Below are 25,768 nucleotides of genomic sequence, written 5' to 3'. Positions count from 1 at the left end.
AAAAACTGACTGATCTTTTTCTCTCAAGTTTTGAAAAACCAGCATCACAAACACACAGATATTTAATATAATCCAAGCACTGGAGTGTTTACCTTTTGTCTTTGTAATCCAGCTTTGAAGGAGAGGGGATCATTCCAGTCTTCCTGTTCACCTGCTGAGAAACCCAGTGCAATAATTTTACTATTTGGGACATTGCTACATCGTACAAAATAAATGGACATTGGAAGCCACCGTGCAAATCCGGTCATTTGTTCTCGGACATGGAACATATGATCTGCAGCCACGTTCACCATATACGAAAGCCGAATTGTCACATACATGCAACAAACACAATGAATTCTAGCAATTCCAAATAGTGCATTACAATGATGTATTATGAACGGTTACACGCCGGAAATTTCACCGATTGTGCGAAATCCCAACTCGTTAAAACCTACATATAGTATTGCTGAAACTTACTGGCAGTATATCAAGAGGAATTAGAAATATACATAATTTTAGGATAACCCAGCCTGAACATGAGCATTAGCCCCTCATGTTTTTGTGGCCGTTACTTAATCTCCCAGAACCTCATCAATTCAAATTAAATTGCAAACAGCAGGGGGCTTATTATTTTATTTAAGTGCACGCTTTTCTAGTCCTTGATCTAGAATAACTCAAGATCACTCCCTCATATATTACACCCCAGGATATTTGTATTTATATCCACCGACCGATTAATGTCTTTCTACTTTACTTGCGGTCAAGTCTGCAAATCTTTTGGACAAAGGACTGGCCATCAATGTCTCTTATTACTCAACCCTACAGCAGGGGGTTAAAGCTGCAGTCTGAGCCATATCCTACATGTATTATAAGGGAACAGACATTTTTGTTCCAATAGCAATCATATACAAAGTCACATCCCCTTCTGAAACAGCATCACCTTTTTGAACCCTGCCCTCTCTAGCATTGAACCTAGTGCCTGCCTGGTCACATGATCTTCCTCACAGAACTTTGGCTGTCAGTGCAGCAGAAGATTACCCAAGATGCATTTAATGAACCCCCAGCCAAATTTCAGCGATTACAAGAGAACGGATCGATCAGCAACTTAGGTAATCACTGGTCAGTGTGCAGATTGTATTGATGCACATATTGAATGAAAAAAACTATATATATATATATATATATATATACATATATACACACATATATATACACATATATATATATATATATATATATATACACACACATATATATATATATATACACACACATATACATATATATATATATATACATATATATATACATATATATATATATATATATACATATATATATATATATACATATATATATATATATATATATATATATATATATATATATATATATATATATATATATATATATATATATATATATAGTTTTTTTCATTATATATATATATATGGGGTTTTTTAAACAGCAGCTTGAACTGCAGCTTTAAAGGGACATTAAAGTCAGATAGCAGAAGAGCCCCAAATCTTATTTTCTGGGTGCTACCAGGGATTGTGAAGTTAATTCCAATACGCACACATCACGCAGTGTCAGAAGCAAAAAAACACCTAACGCATTCCTGCTACGAAGCAGTCTTTTGTTTTTGCTTTCTCTACCTGCCGGATCTTGGCGGTTTTCAAGCCATGGGAAAAATCCTGAAAAATAAAGAGGCAGGCACAGAGCATTTAGCTACACTATGGTCTGACAATGACCCAACTTCAGCTATACTATACAGCTCTTTAAAATGTGGGACAATCTAAAAATTAGGTAGGATGCCGACTAAAGATCCATTTGCTTGGACCAAAACGTTTGTGAGGTGCTGAAAGAGAAAGGAAGCAGAGTCATTTTTAGGTCTATAAATTCATATTCATTTTCTACAATCTTTTATTTTTAACCAGGGATAGAAGTGTCCGTCTAAACTGGACTCCCCTAAGGCTACAGCCCCAGTCACTGCATGCGTGCGTCGGAGCGTCTGGTGGCGCGTGCACCAGTTTCAGCCGCGAGACTTTATTGGGGGGGTGGGGGCCCGTTACCATGGAGACATGACGTCAAATGACGCCGCAGGTCACGTGACATCAGAGTCATTCGACGCATCATTAGAGACGAGGAGGGCGCGACCGAGGAGGTAGCAGGCGCAGGGTGTTTGCACACTGCTGGTGTAGGGGTCGCATGTCCAGAGAAGAGCAGGGGGAGCAAAGACAAGATTTAGGCAGGACAGGAAGGGGGGGCAGTGGACAGGAAGGGGGGGGGCAGTGGACAGGAGGGGGGGGCAGTGGACAGGAGGGGGATGCAGTGGACAGGAGGGGGGGCAGTGGACAGGAGGGGGGCCCTCGGGAGGCTTGGCCATGACTTCACACGCCATGAGGCGCCACTCCGCCCAAAGGGAGGCTTGGCCATGACTTCACACGGCTGGGTCACCCTCATTGGTTGAACCGCCGCCGCGACCTGGCCATTGCGCCAAAATACAAAAATCTTGTCTTTTGGGAAAGGTGGTCGCGAATCGCGCTTTCTGCAGGCGTGCGCAGGTAGTGACTGGGGCTGGCCCCTGAGAGGGCCGTATCTTGTCCACGCCATAGCGCACACAGCCGCAAGCAGGGGGGACAAGGCCGTAGAGTGCGCCAAAACTACCATTGCCTCGCAGGTTAGATACACTTAAAAAACCTGGCACAGTCCATGATCCATTCTACGTTTTGTCCTCCTGCAGGGTACCTTCGATGGTGGAAAAATGGTGGTGAGCCTGGCATCTTACAGTTCTAGGCTTGGTATAGTGGGCACATTAATGTTACATTCTACCAAGCTAAAAACAAAGTGCCATTAACATGCCACTAAGAAACACCGTTTGTATCGCACATGACGGTACATTTGCGTCCGTAAGTAAATTTGGGGAGTTTTTATAGGAAAATACGTTTCTTGGCTATTAAAGCAGGGTAGATAAAATACTGACTCATTTATTTTTGTTTCTTTGCAGCAAAAAATAAATAAATCAGTTAATCCTTTCTGAATAAAAGTCTGAGTCAAGTGCAACTTTGATTAACAACTTCTTACATTCAGCACAGAAGTAAAAAAATATATATTTGTTGGAGTTTCAAAAAGCAAATATCAGGAGCTTCCTACACTCCTCTTACTTCCGAAACAGGAGCATGTTATATATATGGGCTCTCTAGTTGGGAGACAGAGGGTTACTTCTGTTATTAAAGTAGGCCAGGGGTGCGCAAACTGGGGGGCGGGAGATGTCTATGGGGGGGCGCGGGCAGTTGCAGATTAAATTAAATGCCGGGGGATTCCATGAGGCCTCTGCAACAATAAACGTACTATGATTCAGACGCGGTGACGCGTCGCCATGGCAATGCGGCGGGGTCATGACGCCGTTGGTCACGGGATGTGACATCACATGACTCTGCAGCAGCAAAACTTTGCGCTCCCCTGAAGTAGGCTAGAAGTATTTGAGTAAATGTTGCAGTTCAGCAACTGCCAGTCTGGCTCTGCCCACCTTCCAGAAGGTGCCCACTCTGTCAGGGTGGGCATGGGTTGAAGACCTAGTGCACCTCCCTGGTTACCATGGTGATGGATTATGTCACCATGGCCTATAAAGATGGAGGTATCGTGGGTTGGGCCTCTGACCCCAGGATGATCCCAATGACAGGGTAGAAGGAGGGGGTCTCACTATATGTATGTCTAATGTGGAATCTATGGGAGCGAATAATGTCACCCTTTGTTTTCTATAATAGGGATATGTGCCCCACAAGTATTAGGTCCATCGTTAGTATACAGTGTGTTCCTCCCTCCCTCTGATGGAGGTACATCTTAAGGATGACACAAGCCATGTGGGCCTTCCTGAACAAGTGTGTGAATCCAGGAATGAGTGCTGTGATAAACCCTGTCCTGTCTACTGTTAATAAAACCTGTTTTGTTGCATAAAAGTCTCTGGCGCCCTCTATCAACCATCTACAACTACCTGAACTTACAAACCCAGCCTGCCGGACACCTGCCCTGAGATCCAGGTAAAGAAAGAGTCCAGTGCATACCATCTGCACTTCCACACCTATATTCTCCTGTGCAATTCCCTCCTTTTGAGCCGGGTAAGGAGAGGGGTTACATATATATTAAAGCAAAGACCAGAAAGGTCTAATTATCTGCACCAGACATATGAATATATGCAAAAATAGGGGGTGTTTATTGACCTGTAACACAAAGGAGCCGACGTTTCGGTTCCCATTGGGACCTTCTTCAGGGGTTACCTCACATAAAGATCCAGAGCATCTAGTCTACTAGGCTGCATATGAGCGGTTTATGCAACCCACTTAGATTAGACGCTCCGGATCATGATGGGGTTAACAGGACGGAGGTGGATTAACTACTAACACAATTGTATGATGGATGACACCTTTATCTGCAAATACTCACGCTGACGAGACTTGGACCGCGAGTGTATTTCTGCGATATTATGCTCTTCAATTGCCATTTAGGCAAGGGTTAATTGATTAAGGAATTTCTGCATTAAACCGTCCTGTGCACCGAAGGGTTACTACTATGGTGAGCACAGGCTGCTGGTTAATCACTGATAAAAAGTAGACAGTAATATGTGATCATGAGAGATATATTTTTTGTGTGGATCTCTTTAAGCCATAAATCCAGTTCCAATGGTTGTTATGGGTGTCGAGTTTTGTACGTCTGTCTATTTCATTGTTAGTTGTCTTGTTCCACCCATGCTAATTTGTATGCTTGCATGTTGCTAGGTAACTCCCTCCACCCCCGCCCTCTGAATGGCTCCTTGTGCATTTAAAATGTGATTTTCTCCCCGTCTTCCTGTAACACAGTCCTGTGTGCCGTGTCATTGGGTTACCTGCATTCATACAGCCTGGGTAAAGGCTGTGTGTGTTCCCTGCCTTGACGTGAGCCTGTAAATCTGTTTCAAAGCGGTGCTTACTTGCGCAAAAGGAACACACTGTTCTGGTTCTGGGAGTTTCACGTGCTTCAAAATTATCTCTGTTAACTTGTCTGGCAATGGAGGGGTAACATGGATGCTATTAGTAACTTGGTGGTTGCACTTACCTGTTGGAGGTGGTGGTAGGCTAGTGGGAGCACCAGGTCCCCCATGGTGAAAGCCCATACCCATCGGGTAGTTGAAAGGAGGCTGAGATGTCATCATGGAGGTAGGTGTGGGAGGCTGACCCATAGCTGGAAGTGATCTCGCAGCAGACTGAGCAGGGGAGGGTTGTGATGAAGGGATAAAGGCTTGAGGACAGAAGGTTGGCCCAGGAGCAGCATGTCCAGGTACATTCATAGGACCAGTGGGGGACATGTGTCCCATCATGGAGGATGGAGTAGGAAAAGCAGCTGAGCCTGGGACCTGAACACCTGGCTGGTTAAAATGTTGAGGGTGCCCAAATGCTGTAAGTACAAGAGAACATGAGTAGTTAAATAGACACTTACCAATAGTCTCCTTTTGTCTAGTCACATCGGCACACGTCTGAGGGATTACAGATCCTCCCACTAGGTAGGACAGAAGGCTTTGAACTTTGGATGAGGGACTACAATTGGCCCTTCTGGTCAACGTCGTTGTGCGCAATAAAACAGAACCGCGAGATAGATAAGAACAAATTTACCGCCACAATTGGTGGAGACGTGTGTGTGTGTACTGCAGTGACAGAACTAGAAGAAAGGAAAGTACCAGCAAAAACAACTCTGTTTCTTGTGTCCCCAATGGTAGCACACACTCGTGGGATATCCTGCAGAATAAAAACGTGGGAGGGAGATTAAATAGTTTACAGCACCTTCCTCCTAAAAGTTTCTTTCGCTGAAGATACCACATCTAGTTTGTAATGTACCTCAGTCAAAATAGCTTCTCTACATATATTGGATGGAAGAGACTCTGCTTTTTCATCTCAAGACGTTGAGGCTGACCTCGTGGAATGAGGAGTTTATTCCCACCCTGGCATTTTGCAGGCTTCTGGGACCACGGTTTTCAGTCAATATAATGTGTGGATGCTATTTGTCCCTAAAACAGCCAGATTTCCGTCAAGTTGAAGATTTTGCTAAAATCAATATGTAGAGAACGCACCAAGTGCAAAGAATATCATTTTTCCTTTTGAGCAAAAAGGAGGAAGAAAATCTGAATTGAGATAGAAGATGGACTAGAATTTCCAGTGCTGTCACCAATATCACTTTCTCCTGATGGAAAATATTCTTGGGCAATATGGCAGAAAAAGATTGGGATTCGGCCACTTCTTCCCGATTTAATGGCCACTAAAAATGCCCTTTTTAAGAGTTGCCCATTTCTGTGAAGCTTGCTTTTCATGATGGCTTTAGTGAACCTTCTCATTAAGGGCTGGAAGACCACGAGAGTTCTCTATAAAAAGGCGCTGTAAGCCGCAAACTGAACTATGATGGAATTTGGCCTTAGATATTCAGCAAAACCGGCTTGCAAAAAATCCAATATTTATTGTATGCCAATATTATCTGTGACTTACGTTGACACCAATTTTGGAAGATATGCTAAGCTCCATTATATGCTTTGTAGGTAGAGGTTTTATGAACCTGAAGGAGTGTTAATAACATGATGGGAAATACCTTCCTCCTCTATCCTGCCTCACAATTCATAGCATCAACTTTCCTCTTGCCAGATCCGCATGTCCTTCTCCAAATGGAAGCTCCCAAAGTGGTTCTTCTAGCCTTTAGATCTGTAACCCAAGCCCACTAGGGTCGAAATAAATGATGGCCACCACTCACTTTTGGGGAGCCTAAAAGATTAAGTTTTAAACTATTTCACCTTGAGCTTGGATATGCTGCACCATCTTTCCCTTCTCTTTCTAAGATATGTGGAGTACGTGGAAATGGGGGGGGGAGGGAGGGGGGTGGCTGGATCTACTCAATTTGACATTGGAATTATTTATGGGATTTGAATTCTAGGATTAATTTTGAATTAAAACTAGGAGTGCACTTTTTGCTCTACCCGAGAGGAGGAATTGTTCATGTACAAGAGAAGTCTGAGGGGGCCTTATAATAGATTAAGAGCGCTATATACAGCAAAGGCATTAAAAACCATGAAGAGTGGATAGTCCCCCGGGGTACATGAATCTACAACTGAAATCTTGAAAGTAGAGAAGTAGAGAAAATCCTTGCCACATTTTTTACATGCTGCTTAAAGAACATGATGATTCCAGAACAATAGAGCAATGCCATAGTCATCCTCATCAATAAGAGTGGAAAGAAAGACCTCAATAACTACAGACCTATCTGTCTACTTCCCATCACTTACAAGAGGTTTGCGCAGATGTGCACTATTCACAGACACTGGACTTCGCAAAAAAAAACCTCTGACCAGGAAAAAGTGGAAAGACCCGTTTTAGTCCCCTCTGAAGGTTTCTATACTACCAAGAGGGACAGGTTGCTATGCCACAAATCTGTGTTACTGTGGGACACCAAAAGACAGGGGGTGCCCAATGCTACATCCAATTGACAAAACATATATGGTAATAAGTATAAAGTTTAAATACTGTACTTCAATAATAATATTTACTTGGTTATTTAGTTAAACCCTTTGGCCAAAGCGTCATAAGCCTGCATACCGACGTCAAGGTATAACCAAATTTGCAGGTCCTAACAAATCTGTGTTACTGTGGGACACAGAAGAAAAAAAACCCTGTTAAAATAGAACCAAACATTACCAGGGGAAACAAATTACAGGCATACCCCGCATTAACGTACGCAATGGGACCGGAGCATGTATGTAAAGCGAAAATGTACTTAAAGTGAAGCACTGCCTTTTTTCCACTTATCGATGCATGTACTGTACTGCAATCATCATATACGTGCATAACTGATGTAAATAAGGCATTTGTAACAGGCTCTATAGTCTCCCCGCTTGTGCACAGCTTCGGTGCAGGTAGGGAGTTCAACTTTGCTGTTCAGGACGTGCTGCCAGGCGCATGCGTGAGCTGCCGTTTGACTATTGGGCTATATGTACTTACTCGCGAGTGTACTTAAAGTGAGTGTCCTTAAAGCGGGGTATGCCTGTATATGGGATGTGTGATTTTGGTTAACTCTCCTTGTACCTCTGGTACTAAACATACAGACTGCAGGTATGTAATGTATGTTGTTGAGAAACTAACAGAGCTCCCACTTATAATTGTACAAACGCATACAATATAACAGGACACTAGACTAATACCCACACCCATCTTATCGCCTTTAGCGACAGTAAGTCTCTGCAGCACACTATTACATGGCCAAAATCATCCTTTAAGTAAAGGAATTTATAGAAATCAAACTACTTAAAAAAAGGTACACGGCCTGTTTTAGTAAAAAAAAAAACTGAACGGTAACATGCTCTTATAACTATACCTGCATGGCTCTACGGTCTAAAAACCCCTGTAAAGACAATATTCACAGGTCCAAACCTCAGCAAGGATGGCTCTACCTCCTGATGAGGCAGCTAAAATGAGTAACAATTGGGACGGGCTAATATTAATGTGCAGTTGAGGCAGTAAGTGTAATAAAAATCCATATTTCTGCAGAGGAATGAGGAATAGCAAAGAAACATTACAATATTTCAAGGGTTTAAACAAGCTACAGGAAGGAAGCATATTGCAGAGAGAGAGGTGTTAGAACAAGAGGCCATGCGCTGAAACTTGGTCTAGGACTTTTTGGCGCGGCCAATCTCGCTGCAGCCAATTAGCAGCCGGCATTTAGCCACCGCCGATCCGCAGAAGGGTAAAACTAGCCATCAGCCTTTTCACCGCGAAGACAAGTCTCTAACCTTAACCCCTTACACTAAGCCATTAACCCCTTACCCTAAAACCCCCTTGAATTAACCCCAAATACACATTAATCCCTCCAACCACTTACTTTTGCGGTGAAATGGCCGCCGGCGACCTTTCCCCTGCGGCTGATCGGCGGCGGATAAATGCCGTTTACCGATTGGCTGCGCCGAGATGGACGCGCCAAAAGGTCCCATTCTGCCAAAAATGCTGTGTGGCAGGCGCAGGTGAAAGGCGAGCTAGTACTTCTTCACACTGAGTGGTGGATTCATGGAACAGCGCACCACCAGTGGTGGTAGATGGCAATACAACAAGGGATTTTAAATATCCTTGCGAGAGACATATGCTAAATCTGAGAGAATCCAACATGAATCGGAGCTTGGGCAGACGAGGTGGGCCACGGGTTTATTATCCGCCATCAATTTCTATAGAACAGTGAGGACTGAGGCCACTTTAATTTCTATGCTTATTAAAAAATACACAGTATCTCTATGCAGTGCGGCAGATTTACTTTCAATAGAAGGCCTTTCCCAAAACTAGGAATGAAACGTAAAAGCCACCACCTCAGCCCCACGGAGCAGAACTCCGTTCATATTAACTCACAGGAGGCCTTATTTTCTGGTTTTTTTTTAATGTTCAGGTATTATTTCTCATGTCAACAATTTGGGTCTGGAAAGAGAACGACTAAATCCGGGCACTAAAAAAAAAAACTAATAATAAAAAAATTAAAAACGGAGAACTTAATCCCTGCCAAAGCGACCGGCAACTGGCAGGGATGGGGTTAATGGTAAAAGGCAACAAAATAGCATCTTTCTGAAAAAGTCAAGCAGACCTGAGCACCAAACGCATGCTAAGCCGGCTCAGTAACATACCGATCAATAGCCGCAAAGTCAGAGGTAGGGAGACACTGATTTCCCTCCTGCCATTCTATCTCAGGCCCCTTCTCAAGCCCAGGCCACAAAGAGCCAACACTGGACAATTGTATTCGAACAAAACAGCGTCAAGGACCAGTAGAAAACTCCCACAGCCACTGGTGTGTTTGGCAACTGTTGGGGGGGATTAAGCACTTGAGATGAGACCAGATCTCCACCCACCAGCCACCAGCCTTTCACCGATCTAAATGAACCCCAGACACAAAGTGACAACCCTCCTGCAGCAGACCAACAGCAGAACGTTCTGGTTATAGGGCATTTCTGAAATCAGTGTCTATGCTAACCACAAAGGCAAACATGAGAATGACATAATAAAAGGTGCATTGCTTATTGGAGACATTTAGCCGCTCTACAAGTATACATACAAATCAGAATTTAAGGGTATCCGCTCAGCAACGTGAATCAGTGTTGGTGACATCTGAAAGAATCCTGCATTTTAAAACTGCTAGAAATAAGCATTTCAAAAAGGTTTTTCTATGTTCGGTTACAACCAAGTTGAAACTTGGGAGGAGCTGTTTTTTTTTATTCCCTTACGGAGTGGGACTGCCGATTTAAAGTGTCAACAACCCGCAATCCACTCTAGTATCTGACACGTTGATGGTGTAGCTTCTTACTCCCAGTAAGAACACAGTCCTTTCTCTACGAGTATCTGATATTCGGAAGGTATTAAGTCAGGGAAGGCCAACTCCAGTCCTCAAGGGCCACCAACAGGTCATGTTCAGGATATCCCCGCTTCAGCACAGGTTGCTCAATCAGTGGCTCAATCGAAGACTGCGCAACGGATTGAACCACCTGTGCTGAAGCAGGGATATCTTGAAAACCTGACCTGTTGGTAGCTCCTGAAGAATGGAGTTGGATTCCCCTATATTAAGACATCAGGGATGGGTAGTGGTGTTCAACATATTCTATTCCTAGGATGTAATATCGATCACTAGGGTAAGCGTGACATTACATTATAACAGTGGTGCGCAAAGTTTTTAGTCTGAGCCCCCTGTCTGCTCGCGCCCCCCCCTTACCAGATCGCCGGCGTTTTCTTGCAACGTCATTTGACACCGCGTAGCCACGGCCACGCATCGACCAGAAGTCGCTGGAGATCAGGTAAGCGAGTTAGAGGACTGGCGCACGCTCCCTGGCATTTAATTTAAATGCTTTGGGATAAAGAGTGGGGCCTCTGTAACCGTCGCGCCCTCCCCAGCGAATCTCGCGCCCCCCAGTTTTCGCATCCCTGCATTAGAAAACCAATGACAAATACAACAGCTTCTTCAGATGAAAGGCCAGACTTCCCAGTAGAGTAAACAAGTTCCCCCCTTAGGGCCGTTCTATACAGCATGCGGCCGTGCGTTCCTATGCGAACGCGCCGCATGCTTTCCGTGTATATAGTGCCGGGAGCTGCAGGTAATGTATATGTGTGTATGTGTGTGTATATGCGTGTATGTGTTGTGTAAGTAAGATATTTTTTAATTAAAAATCGGGAAGTTTAATAATTTTTTTTTTGTGTGCATTTATTTTACGCACGCACAAACGCACGCACAAACGCACGCAGCGGCGCAAAAAGATGAATTTCTTCATCTTTGCCGCTGCCTGTCGGCTCCCCTCTTCCTGCCGTGCGCATGCGCGGCACATCTATAGAAAGGCCAACTAAAAATCCGCGCGCACGGCGTAGCACGCGCCCGGCACTATAGAACGTGCCTTAGCTACCTTCCTTTTTCCCACCCAATTAAGTTTCCTGTACTCAACGAAGTTCCCTCACAACACTCACCTGGAACAGGCAGCTGTGGTGCTGGGTACGGCTGCCAAGCTCCAGGTCTGGGGTAAGCATTTGGAGGAGGTCCAGGGGGGGCCTGGAATGGGACGGTTGGAGGGTGCCCCACTGAAGTGGGCATTGGCTGAGGAGTGAATGTTGATGGCACCGGCGGATGGATTCCAGTTCGAGCTGGTGGCTGGGACAACGCCTAAAAAGTGAGGACACAAGCCACGGGTCATGTGATGTTTATGATGAACAGGAGGCTAGTAACTGGTCGCACCAGGTGGCCGCCTGTGTCAGATTCTGGTGTTTCTAAAAATACAGATATCTAAAAGTACTTTTTATTTATATAATATTTTACCAGGAAAAAAAAAAAAAAAACACATTTATATTTACCCACTAATCTACTGCTGGGTGAAAGTCTCACATTTGCTAGCAGTACCATAGCTGCCTGTTCCAAGTGAGATGTGCACTAATGGTGTATAATCACACACACACACACACACACACACACGCACACACACACGCACACACGCGCACACGCGCACACACACACACACACCTTGGGAATTCTAACAATCTGACCTCATCCCTCTCCCATCACTTTTCCTTTAATACCTTGAGATGACCCCACTTCTTTCCACCTCTCTATCCTTCTCCAGCATTCTTACTTTCTCTTCAAGTGCCAACTAATTTCCTCTTTCTTTGTCTGCTTTCTGTGCAAACTTTGTAGCTATCTGACTCATTAAGTCACCAGTATGATGTCACATGCCAGATACATAACGAACCAGGTACAAGACCCAGTGGCTGACTTTCTTAGAGATATTGCAATAAATCCTATAGTGCACCCCCTTTGGGAGTGTTCGAGAGGATTCAAACCATGACAGCTAACCTTATTTTGATACAAAATATATACATATGTATGTGCAGACACAGACACACACAGACACACACAGACACACACAGACACACACAGACACAGACAGACACAGACAGACACAGACAGACACACACAGACACACACAGACACACACAGACACACACAGACACACACAGACACACACAGACACACACAGACACACACAGACACAGACAGACAGACACAGACAGACACAGACAGACACAGACACAGACAGACACAGACACAGACAGACACAGACACAGACAGACACAGACACAGACAGACACAGACACACAGACACAGACAGACAGACACAGACAGACACAGACAGACAGACACAGACAGACAGACACAGACACACACAGACACACACAGACAGACACAGACAGACACAGACAGACACAGACAATAGTCAGAGGATGCACATGTATATCTGATTATTTTTACATTTCCCTGTACAGTAAAATATTACAACTTGTTACACGGAGTGAAAATAAACGTTGTAATTATCCATTAAAGTACGGTGCGCAAACTAGGGGGAGTGGCGGTTACAGAGGCCCCGCGCTCTTCCCCAAGGCATTGAAATTAAATGCGGGAGGATCCTCAACTTACCGTGATTCAGACGGCTGTTTTGACGCGTCGCCGTAGCAACGCGGCATCGAATGACGCAGCGGGGGTCATGTGACATGATGTCACATGACCCCGCAGAGTCACTTGACGCTGGAAAAAGAGGCAAGGGGGGCGCAAGCACTGGGGGGAAGAAGGTCGGGGCGCAGCTCTAAAAGTTTGTGCACCCTTGCATTAAAAGAATATGTTGACTGTTTCAGTAGTATCTAGCTCAGTACTGCCACCTTCTGTTACAATAGCCAACAACATCTCCAATCAGATAATGCAGCCTGCTAAATATACACCATGTTTATAACGATTACCTGTATATAAAATACAGCCAAACTAATGTCAAATGTTCAGCATTCAAAGTGTATAACAAAGTGCGAATAGCCCGATCTGTCCAGGAGACGTACAGATTTGTTATAGATGGTGATACATTTGTAACACACCAACAAGAACGGACTTCAAACGTAAGGGCAAATTTACTAAGCAGCACTATTACATTATACAGGGCCCCTTTACTTCAAGGTGAATATATTTTGTAAACCAATACATGATTAAAAATCTTTTTTTTTTATGGAGAAGGAGATATATAGACACAGAGATACACAGACAGGCAGACAGGCACACACGCAGGCAGACACACGCAGACAGACAGACACGCAGGCAGACAGGCAGACAGGCAGACAGACACGCAGGCAGACAGACACGCAGGCAGACAGACACGCAGGCAGACACGCAGGCAGACAGGCAGACAGACAGACACGCAGGCAGACAGACAGACACGCAGGCAGACAGACAGACACGCAGGCAGACAGACAGACCATACTTTGTTTAATTGGAATACTCTGTAGTGTTATTGGTTTTGTTTTCAAAGCAATTCAACCAGTGTCAGGCAACGTGTAGCAGAATTACAAGTAAATAATGTATTGGAAATGACATGCATATAGCGAACAGGCAGCCAAACAGTTGCAGTTCTTGCTGGGATTAAAAACCGTACCTGCCTGGTGCCTCCTTTATGGTGTAATCCTTCAGGTGCTTTGTTGCTGGCCTTTGAAGTGGGAGACGGCTGTGTGCTTGGTACTCGGGAGGCGTGTGGATGGGACGGACCCGTCACAGCCTCTCCCTGAGCGTTCAGCAGACGATCCCGCATCTGACGGACTGAGTTCTTAAAAGGATGTTCAGAAAGAAGTTCAAACTCGGAGTGCGATGTCAACGAAGGAATTGCAAAGTTACTACAACGAAGCCCAACGTCGGGACGTATCCGAAAAGGAATATACCCACAGCACACCCATTAACCGTTAAATATACTAAAAACTAAAATGACAGCAATTTCTAATAACTCCTTGGAGAGATTCATGGCAGTCTGGGAGCCATGGTTGTATGCGACGAGAGCGGCAGGGATAGATGCGAGACTGTACTATATATTAAATATGTTAAAAAGGAGTGTTCAACGGCAACGATCACTCGTTATACCATTTGTGCTGCAAATAAAGATACGTGTGCACCCCCCAATCTCCCCCATACCCTTCCATTTATTTACGTACCCATCCCCTTATTTTCAGTACCCCAAAAATGAATGTTTTAAAAAAATTAAATACTAAAACCTTATTCTGCATTTTCAAGCGCGTGCCACATTTCAGTGAGATTCGTAACACGGCTTATTAATCACATGAAAAGAATTGCTATGCGGATTTTTGAGAAGATTAAATAATGCAACTGTAAAATTCATTTTGTTTTTAAATTCTTTTGCGATTACGTTTCATGCGCATTCAAAGTTAGGTCACAAGTTGACCATCTGATAATATACTGACTGCAGCAGAGAATACGTACCCTTAAAATCGTGGTCATTGCTTGGAAAGGGGCAGTTCCCCATACGTGTTTTTTTAATTTTTAATTGTATAGGAAGCAGGCATTCCCCGGAGTGGAAATAAACGCGGTTCAACAAACGAAAACAGGTCATCAACAAAAACAAAACAACGTTATTGTAGAGGTAGGGTTTCCTACATAATTGGTTTATTCTGCACTGCAATGGGGATTCAGACGGAGTGTAAGGGTTTTACCCGTATAGAACGGATGGGTGAAACACCAACATACCTCATTCGAGTCATCTGGTAGGTAGCTCATGGCAGCAGCTAGGTTCCCCTGTGAGGCCAAGAGATTGGCATACTGGGCGACCTTCTCAGCCAATACAGGGCCCTGTGGTGGCAATGCGGTCCCACGCAGTAGCTCGATTGACTTGCGCAGCACCATAGTTTTCTCTACCAGATCCTACGGGCACAATACAGGGATATACCTCAGACAGAATAGTGCCATAAGCTCCTCCCCAGCATGCTGATCCTTAGTATGAAATGCGTGTGACAAATATAGATATTGCAGCGATTCACTCTTTAATGTGTCTGTAATCTGAGATATCGGCCTAGATTTACTAAGTGATGCTAAGCCTTAGACCCTTTCCGGCACTGGAAGACGCCTTACATTGACTTCAATGAACTACAAGGCGTCTTCCAGCATTGGATAGCAGAAGACTGCTTAGCAAGTATGGCCCAACATCTATCATTGTTTTAAGCGAGTAGCGTGTGTTAAACGGTCTCAGTTTATTCTCAAATGCCCAGCAATGTGTTGGTCCTCAGTTGCAGCACCGAGGTTGGACGCATGTGATATGATTTGATTTCATATACCGTGCTGGATATTTGTGAAAGTGCTCCGGTTTTGTGAGCTTCTTAGAAACATGTGTGGCATAAAGCGGCACCACGAAACAGTGTCTGAATGTATACTTCTTACTGCTTTATGACACCGCGAAGGTGGTTCATGTATCTGTAGGAGTATTGTATTATTTATATATTATAGTCTATTTTTAAAGCGCAAACATATTCCGCTGTGTCGTAGAAGAGGGGGAACAGAGTGATATAAATTACATACCAAGTAAGGACAGACGAGCGCAAACAGATACCGGAGGTAATGAGGTCCATGCTCGTGAGAGCTTACAATGAACATATAACGTGACAAAGTTACCAATGGTAATGCGGGTCATGTGTGAGCTTACCCCAATACACCGCGATCTACAGAAACTACATACACGGCACAATACAGGGAATAATACATCAGGAAGTGCTTCATGCTCAAAACTAATATTGGGGGATAGGAGTCACATCCCCAAATACGTTACATTCAAACGTTTTCAAAAGCAACCTACAGAATAGTTTACAAGTAACGCCTTGTGTGGTCAGAGGACTGCTCTGCAATATGCAGAAGACTCTTTTTGCAGCGAGATGAACACTTCCCTCCCCTCCTCACCCCCCAAAGTCTGCCCTTCTTGTCCAATTCATTTTAGGTTCTAGTGCCATGCTACATGTAAAGAAAACCCGCACAGCTAGTGTTAAACCACGGTGAGGTGCTGACTGGATGGAGACGTAATTGTATACAGAGGAAAGAAAAAGGAACCCAGTCTTCCAGCACTCAGTCACAACAAATGTATAGTTGTAATATTAAAATACTTTATTAATAACCATGAATAAAAAATTGGGTGTTAAAACAAGATTAAATAGTATGATTCAGCAGCATGTGACTGTATCATTGATAGCCCACCTATGGCTAGGTGGGTAGATATTGAATAAGCAGATCCCTAATAGATACTAGGGATCAATTGCTATAGTAATAGCTGCCTAAAGATATAGGGAAGAAGCCTTAGAGAGCCCACTTGAATAATAGTCTCAATGTGGATGTATCAGGGCGTACAATACACACTAAATTGACACAATAAAGGTATATACATAAGCACACTGTGGCATAATATGCGGTAGGTATGACCTGTATGGTATCTGCCCCTGGATGATGGTGCACTCGTGGCTACATAAACTCACTAGCGCTGTCAAGGCAAGATACTTGCCAGGTCTATAGTAGTGACCTGTGTAGCCCACACTACAGGACATGAGTGCAGACTGGTATGGCAGATACTAAGGTAAGGTATAGGATTATTGGCATAGCTGAGGCATAGGATAGGGCCACTAAAACACCTGTACTGCAGTTGGTGTTATGAAAAAAAACACCGTATGTATAAGTGTAAATACAAAAGTGTTTCAAAAAGTGGCAAATACCAATATAGGCACACCCTCACTTCTATCAGTGAAAGTATCAGTGGTATCTATCGATCTGTGCCGGCCAGTGCACTGGACTCTGTAACCAACAGGTACACGCTGTTTTATGTGCTAAATGCAGACACCCAGCACACGTAGGCAATTCACCCTTAAAGTAACAGGGTGGTTAGGTGCGCAAAAGGGGGTAGCATTGAAGCAACCACCACACTGTTTCAGTGGTAGAACACAAGTCAGCGCTGACAAGTGAGGCTGTTATAGGGAACTAACAGCTTAGCTCACTGAGATGCTATTCAGCAGGTAACAGAGAACGCCTTAAATGCACATTGAGAATGCCAGTGTTGACAACTGTAAATCGAGTGTGATATACAGGAGGTAAGTAAATGGGGTTAGGTCAATGGAGCCCATATACACCCCACCCCCCCTCGATACAGAGCTTGTTTATACCAAATACCAGGTAGGAAAGGAGCCGGTCTAGCTACTAATCGCATAGTCACCTATATCAGCGCTGATCTTTGATATATCAGCGTTGATATGCTCGAGGACATGCCTTACTTAAAGTGAGCTGCTCAATGACCCCTCAAGGCTGGAGGATCCCGCGATAGGATAGTAAAGCCCGATCCAAAGTTAAAACACACACCGAGGGAAGCTGCTTGTATATTAGCGTGGATCAATATCCATACACCGCTACATTCAAATGAAAAGCTTCCCGCGTGTGCAGGAGGTAAGTGGCCGACGCGCGCGTTTCACGTGTAAAACGCTTCTTCAGGGCACGTAGGGGGCATGTCCTCGAGCATATCAGCGCTGATATAGGTGACTATGCGATTAGTAGCTAGACCGGCTCCTTTCCTACCTGGTATTTGGTATAAACAAGCTCTGTATCGAGGGGGGATGGGGTGTATATGGGCTCCATTGACCTAACCCCATTTACTTACCTCCTGTATACCACACTCGATTTACAGTTGTCAACACTGGCATTCTCAATGTGCATTTAAGGCGTTCTCTGTTACCTGCTGAATAGCATCTCAGTGAGCTAAGCTGTTAGTTCCCTATAACAGCCTCACTTGTCAGCGCTGACTTGTGTTCTACCACTGAAACAGTGTGGTGGTTGCTTCCATGCTACCCCCTTTTACGCACCTAACCACCCTGTTACTTTAAGGGTGAATTGCCTACGTGTGCTGGGTGTCTGCATTTAGCACATAAAACAGCGTGTACCTGTTGGTTACAGAGTCCAGTGCACAGGCCGGCACAGATAGATAGATACCACTGATACTTTCACTGATAGAAGTGAGGGTGTGCCTATATTGGTATTTGCCACTTTTTGAAACACTTTTGTATTTACACTTATACATACGGTGTCTTTTTTCATAACACCAACTGCAGTACAGGTGTTTTAGTGGCCCTATCCTATGCCTCAGCTATGCCAATAATCCTATACCTTACATTAGTATCTGCCATACCAGTCTGCACTCATCTCCTGTAGTGTGGGCTACACCGGTCACAACTATAGACCTGGCAAGTATCTTGCCTTGACAGCGCTAGTGAGTTTATGTAGCCACGAGTGCACCATCATCCAGGGGCAGATACCATACAGGTCATACCTACCGCATATTATGCCACAGTGTGCTTATGTATATACCTTTAGTGTGTCAATTTAGTGCGTATTGTACGCCCTGATACATCCACATTGAGACTATTATTCAAGTGGGCTCTCTAAGGCTTCTTCCCTATATCTTTAGGCAGCTATTACTATAGCAATTGATCCCTAGTATCTATTAGGGATCTGCTTATTCAATATCTACCCACCTAGCCATAGGTGGGTTATCAATGATACAGTCACGTGCTGCTGAATCATACTATTTAATCTTGTTTTAACACCCAATTTTTTATTCATGGTTATTAATAAAGTATTTTAATATTAAAACTATACATTTGTTGTGAGTGCTGGAAGACTGGGTTCCTTTTTCTTTCCTCTGTATACAGGTTTTAGTGCCAACCTGAACCGGATATCCCTTGGAACCGAACTGCACTAATCTTACGACTGGGAAGTTCCCAACTTATCTGCTGTAGACCATGATTTCCCAGCATCTTTGGGACATAAAAATGACCGACAGCAACGTCATTCTGGTGAACCAATGAATAAATGGACAGTTGATGAGAAAGGTTTGCCCACTTCCTAATTAGATGCTGGGGTCGGCCCCATTTTTATTGTGCATGATCTCACTAGTCCATAACAGCTGAATGGGATCTTCTGATGGCAATACCAACATCGTTCTGCCTTGGGCGCAGGTTATTATTACTTTACCTGCAGTGCAAGCGGTGTTGAGGTCTCGTGCGTTCTCACCAAGCACTCTGCCAACCTGTCCACATTCCCGGAGGATATGTAACAAAGGCAAGCCTGAGAGGACAGCTTTCTATCTCCCTCCGACTCCAAGCGCGATCCAAGGACATCTGGGAGGCAAAATACCAATGAGTGCTGGTATGTCTGACTCAAAATGCTTAAAAACACAATATCGTTCATTTCTTATGATACAATACAAACCAACCGAACTATGTAAAGCTGCAATATGAGTTTAATTTTTTATTATTATTACAGGATTGAAGTAGGGGGGTCCCCAGGGCTGAAATGTGTGAATTTCAGCTCCAGGGACCCCCAGCTTCACGAGATACAAAACTCCGTAGGGGATGCCGGTATCTCTTTCAGTTTAAATGTCCCGGTCACGCGAGCCAATAGAAAGCCACAAGGAATGACATCACAGCTTCCTATTGGCCCACATGTCGTGGGACATTTCAGCTGCTATTCTTTTTAGGCACACAATGCCTTTAGGCTGCAGATACCGGCACCCCCTACGGAGGTAAGTATCTCTAGATGTAGGGGACTCCCGGAGCTGAAATTCTGACTCAGAAAATGCTTTAGATAGAACTCCATTCATTTTTTATAATCCAACAACACAAACCAAACAAACTATGTAACCAGGCTGTCCCAGAAATCAACAAAAAGTTCAGTCTTCATGGGATATCATTAAAATCTAAACCAATGCCTCTGTCCCAAGTCCAACAACAATCTCAGTTCAATATGTATATCTGAATTTACAGAGAGATCTCAAATTCATCCCTATTCAAAAGTATGAGAAGCCAGCGACACGTCTCGGAAAGGTTTTAGTCCCACTGATCTGCATGGAGCTCAGTTCTTCCATATTGAATAGGGGCGACTGGGAGAAGCCAATTGCTATATATTGTACAGTGGTATTTCTTATTTTTAAATGAATGTACAGTGCAACTTTGCAGCATACTTTGTGAGAGCATTGTGATGTCCCATGTGGGCTACCATTTTTAATAGGCGTTTCATTCTAAAAAGGTGTATTTCTAAATTAGGCCCGGAATATGAGAGAGAGACACACAGACACACACAGACACACACAGACACACACAGACACACACAGACACACACACACTTTCTATTCCACTGTACGGTGGAGGGTTTCTGTCACTTTTTTTTACCCATCATAACGTATAATGTGTGGTTGGAACCTATTTCAGGATCACATTGCAGAGCCAGTATAACCAGCATCACACTGATGAGACCCAAAAGCTCGAAACAGCTGTCTGAGAGTGTGTTTACTGGCTCTGCACTTCTTTAACCCAGGCTGTACTGAAAAGCTGTGTGATGTAGCAGGCATAAGCTTATAGGGCTCCATGTTAACATGAAGCAAAAGGTGACACTGTGTGCTCATTTGCAATGTTCTTTCCCAGAATCCCTGGCTGCAGTGGAAGTATTGCATGCTAAGCGATAATGGGGAAAGTGGGTTGCAGACTTTTCATTGCACAGAACGTCTGAACAAGCACCATACCACAAAGCTCAGAAAATTCCTCAGGCTTGGAGTAAGTCAGCAGGATCGCCATGGCCTCTTTCCAGTTCTGCAAGTTACAGCTGTACACTATGTCCCTCCACTTGTGCTGAACCACAGAGCAGAGAAGCTGGGAAAAGGCGATAGGAGTGTGTCAGTGATGCACAGGAAACAAATCCATCCCTCAACAGAGCCATGTGATTACCACACAGTTATTAAACATTATACAACAGGTCTCTTACAGTTTCTTGCACTTAACCCACTTTAAGGCCCCCTTACTAGAACACGACCTCAAGTCAATTTTACATTTTATTTAATTTTTTTAAATACCAAAATGAAGCAATGGGTCTCCAGAGCCGAAACCCATATATTTCAGCTCCGGGGACTCCCTGCTTCCGGAGATACTTACATCTGTAGACCGTTGCCAGTAGCCACTCCAGGGTTCACTATATGGCTGCTTTCAAAGTTCCCGGTCCCCGTGGGCCAATAGAAAGCTGTGACGTCATCCGGTGCGGCTTCCTATTGGCCCTTGACAAGGAAGCTGAAAAATGCAGGTGATACCGGCACCCACTGCAGGGGTAAAGACCTTCAGAAGCAGGGGGTCCCCAGAGCAGAAATGAATGGGGTTCAGCTCTGGAGACCCCGTGCTTTAAACCTGTATTAAAAACAACGCTTGGATTCCTCCTAATGTTTTGAAATCCTTGCCGCCAACTGCCTAGTGCGCCAGATAAAATACACATTTTACTGCAAAACAATTCAAATAAAGTGTCATGATAATGTCATGAGAGATTAGGTATTTTAACCCCTCTGGTGCTTAAGGGGTTAATGAGCTACACTGGTTTGAACAAGATACAAAATGCTGGGTTTGAAACAGGTCAGGATATCCCTGCTTCAGCACTAGTCTTCGACTGAGCCACTGATTGAGCTACCTGTGCTGAAGCAAGGATATACAGAAAACCAGACCTGTTGGTGGCCTTTGAGGACTGAAATTGGCCACCCCTGCTGTAGGTCAAAATGGCCACAGCTATTCACTCGTTACGATAACGGCGGTTGCTATGGTAACATGATGCCAGGGAAATAACAGGTGAAAATTACGATTAAAAAAAAGAAAAAAAAGACGACGTTACAATTAGATCGGGGAGGTGGAGGGGGGGGAGATTAGGGGGGGGGGGATTGCTGGTGCTGCTTTTAGTGTCCTTGTAGACTAATGCTTAGAAAACCAACCAATGAAAAAGCTCGGTTTTGGTTTGTCCTAAAGATGACACAGAATTCGTAACGTACATCAGTGTGGCGTCCCATATACTCCTCAGAGCCCCATCCGCTCGGCACTTACTGACGTTATCTTGTTTTTCTGCTGAGCGAAGTACCACTGTTGGGTTTCTCTGAGAAGCTGTTCGCCACCAGCATTGGCCAATATGATGGCGTCCGCAAAGCGACCGTCTTTCAGACACAGGTCCACGGCTCCCTCGAAATTCCCCAACAGAAGCGCCTGGCTAATCAGCCCATCTGTATCTAAAACCAGAAGACGTGTCCAATTCATTTGATGCAAGCATCTTACTACAGGAGCCAAGAGTGACCCGTATCCCGAAGTCTCGTCCAGTCTTGAAATGCATTATGGGAGATATAGAACACACAGAAGACAATTTATGTTCAGATAAGGTTTTAAAGCAGCAGTCCAAGGTGTGTTTTTTTTAAATATTTTATTCCCGGCTTTAATATGTGCATCGATACAATCCACACAATGATAAGTAATTAGCCAAGTTGCCGATCGGTCCGTTCTCCTCTGATCAATTGGTGAAGATTCAGCTCGGGGGAAGGGGTTCACTAAATGGCTGTCAGTGCAGCAGAAGAGGACCAAAGATGCCAAGTTCTGTGGGGAAGATCATGTGACCAGGAAGTCACTAGATACAATTGGGGCATTGCTAGAGAGAGGGCAGGGCTCAACAAGGGGTGTGCCAGAGCCTGTTTCAGAAGGGGATGTGACTTTGTAAATGGTTGCTATAGAAACAAAAAATGCTTGTTACATTATAATACATTAAAAATGTCAGGTTTTTCTTTTTTTTTTTTTATACAACAAGTATTTTCTCATAGTACAAAACTGATTTATTTAAAAAACGCACATACATGGGATATTGCTTGGTCTGCAGCTTCAAATGGCTGTAGAGGAAAGATGTTTTCTTGAAGGGCTGATTAAAAAGGTAAAGGCTTTGAAAATATTTACATACTCATCTTTGTTGAATTATTGTTAAAAGATTTGTATGCGCTCTAAATAACACTTTTTTTTGTATGCTGTACACGCAACGTGGTCACAACAGACACATTTATTTATGGTTTCAAATGTTTCTTTCTTAAGTCCAGTCCCGCTTATTGGAGGCCCAGGCAAGTTGCGTCTTGCATTGGACATTAACTCTGGAAGAATGTGGTGTATGGATCATGGCCATGGCTGCAGCTTGGCAGGGAGGCTGCGTGTTAATCTATTTGCGGATAATGTGCCACGGTCACCATAAACCAAATCTTATATACCCGAAACTGCCCAAACAGCCCGGGTTTACACGGGTCAACCCAGTGTGCAAAGGTCTGCACAGAAACAAACAAGTTCAAGAGCATCTGTAAACAGTGTCAAACAAATTGTAATAAAAATGACTGCCCAAATACCAGTGAGCCGTCCACAAATTTGGTAGAAGTGTCTATACCTGTAGTAACTGGGATCTCAAATTTGGCCGATTCCTGGGGAGGTAGATTAAAAAACTCCATGGAAGAGGAGGAGGAGGAGAAAGTTGGTCCTGTGAAGCTACTTGAGCCCTAGGACAAACATAGAAAAGCCTGTGTCAGAGAGAAAACTGCAGTATGGGAAGTTAAGCAGGCAGGGGTTGCCAGGTCTGTAACCACATGGATCTTGTATTGACAACTCCCCCCTCCCAAACACCCCTGAACAAAGCCCTGTTATTTCATACACAGCGTTATACATCCACCTCCTGCCCGTTATACAGCGATTGTCAAGTTTGCAGTTCGAATCCATTTGCTCTGGTGGAGGCCCTGCAACATTAGCTTTAGATGTGTATACCATATGTAACAAATGATATTTTGAAGTCATGTGCAAGCAGATAGTGCGCCACAAACAGTTTGGTCAAATCACGTTTGCTACTTATACAGATTATTTTCAGACTCCTCTTCACCAATCATGTATCCCCAGAGTTAATCAACGGCTTTGGCAAATGAAGGCTCCAGGTGCATATATTTCTTAAAAAGGACAATAAGTCTACATGGGAATTTTGTTTTGTTTTTAATACGCTGTGCCCCAGGGTGCTGTTTATCTAAATATAGTCTAACTTATGAATGAAGGATCCCTGAGAGAGCCAAAGTCCGGCATCTGACTACATCCAATAACAATCTCTGGAGCACACAGCCAATCCTCAACTCTGTGTACACCAATGTGGCTAAAACCAGAGGCGGTCAGGTGGGCATATTTTTTTTTTTTTTTAAGAAATAATTATTTTAAAATATATAAATAAAAATCATAATAGAAAGACAGTTGAATGTATCTACAAGGCTGTATTTTTTGTATGTCACCCACTCGCAGACAACATCACTAGCTTTGGGGAATCTGATTCCCTTTGTCAGATGAGGAAAATAAGACATACAAACTGGCTTCTTTTAAAGCGGTTCACTGCATGGAAACCAATGTGTGAAGTCAATGTGAGCTTCCATATAATAGTGCCCCCATCGGCACTATTGCAGTTTAATGACATCAGAATCTGTTTGCTGGAAGAGATTGGGAGGGCTGCTTGCTACCCTATAAAAGCGCACATTACCTGGCTAGACACAGATTGGATACTCGGAACATGGTCCTCGGCCTCTGAAGGGGTACTCTTGCTTTGCCAACTCTCACCCAAAGCGCTGGCGATCTGAAAAGCAGCAGATGGTATTACAGTATGTACCAGTCTTTCTACACATTGATTTTGCTCCCACCCTGGTCATGTACCGAGCAGCAGTCAAGCTCTGAGATATACCCAGAGATTAATAGCATAATTTTTTTCAGATTTAAGACTGGGGACTTGTCAGAACTGCTCTATAACTCCACTATGAAGACTGCTACTCGAGGTGCCACAGCATATATTCATGCAACAGGCGTACAGCCCAACCTAGCCCCACTAAAAGCAATGTGCGCTATATTGTCTGATGTATTCTCGTGACGTTCCCAGAGGCTTTCTAACATTATACAGTAAATCAATGGCATACAATGTGCTACGGTCTCTAATATCTAATGTTCCTCTGTGGGACAGCACCTTTCAACCCAACTGCAGCCTCTTAAGTACAGTACCCAATACTGCGCCATTTCAAATGTTCAAACAAGACTACGTTATGAAGGGTAAAAAAAAAAAAAAAAAACATTCAGGTTATAGGGTACAGTAAAGACAGAACACAGTCCCTCAGTCTCCAGAACATCACAATACGAGTATACTGTAAATCCAAACTATGCCCGTCATTTTTCATGTTTATAGATCAGAAAGCTATGTGCTGCATGGCACCATAAATGCCACGGACAGGGTTGCCTCTTACCGCTGAATGATAACCTGGAGACTTTAAAAAAAAAAAATGTATTTATATATTTAACTGTTTTACCTTCTACTCTGGTGGCGATATCATCCGGCGGCATCTCCCCCTGCATGCTCCCGTCAAAATGGTGCCGCGCTGCCATGACGATCGGGTACCATGAGACGTCACGTTGTCATGGCAACACGGTGTCCCATTGTCATGGGAACGTGACGCTGCATGGTGCCGGTAGGTACGTGACGTCTCGTTGTCATGGCAACGTGGCACCATTTGCCGTTGGCGGAGCCATTTTGATGGGAGCATGCA

At 44.0% G+C, this 25,768-nt stretch overlaps 1 protein-coding gene across 8 annotated transcripts in view; it reads right to left on the bottom strand.

The window, feature by feature from the left end:
- SEC31B (SEC31 homolog B, COPII component) overlaps positions 1-25,768 on the bottom strand; it is a 67,364-nt gene that overhangs the window by 14,051 nt on the left and 27,545 nt on the right. For 6 of the 8 annotated variants that reach the window (XM_075610736.1, XM_075610742.1, XM_075610740.1 and 3 more), the window contains exons 13-23: positions 24,721-24,813; positions 23,602-23,710; positions 22,242-22,420; positions 20,912-21,038; positions 19,366-19,511; positions 15,064-15,237; positions 13,967-14,134; positions 11,472-11,664; positions 5,074-5,412; positions 1,638-1,676; positions 93-154 (exon numbers count right to left, since the gene is read on the bottom strand). In XM_075610736.1, coding sequence (XP_075466851.1) covers positions 93-154; positions 1,638-1,676; positions 5,074-5,412; positions 11,472-11,664; positions 13,967-14,134; positions 15,064-15,237; positions 19,366-19,511; positions 20,912-21,038; positions 22,242-22,420; positions 23,602-23,710; positions 24,721-24,813 — 1,629 coding nt within the window. The remainder of the gene's footprint in view (positions 1-92; positions 155-1,637; positions 1,677-5,073; positions 5,413-11,471; positions 11,665-13,966; positions 14,135-15,063; positions 15,238-19,365; positions 19,512-20,911; positions 21,039-22,241; positions 22,421-23,601; positions 23,711-24,720; positions 24,814-25,768) is intronic. The other 2 variants (XM_075610743.1, XM_075610744.1) reach the window with 1 other exon arrangement.

Source organism: Ascaphus truei, chromosome 8 (genome assembly GCF_040206685.1).
Source record: "Ascaphus truei isolate aAscTru1 chromosome 8, aAscTru1.hap1, whole genome shotgun sequence".
NCBI lineage: Eukaryota > Metazoa > Chordata > Amphibia > Anura > Ascaphidae > Ascaphus > Ascaphus truei.
This window is presented reverse-complemented; position numbering and strand designations above follow the sequence as displayed.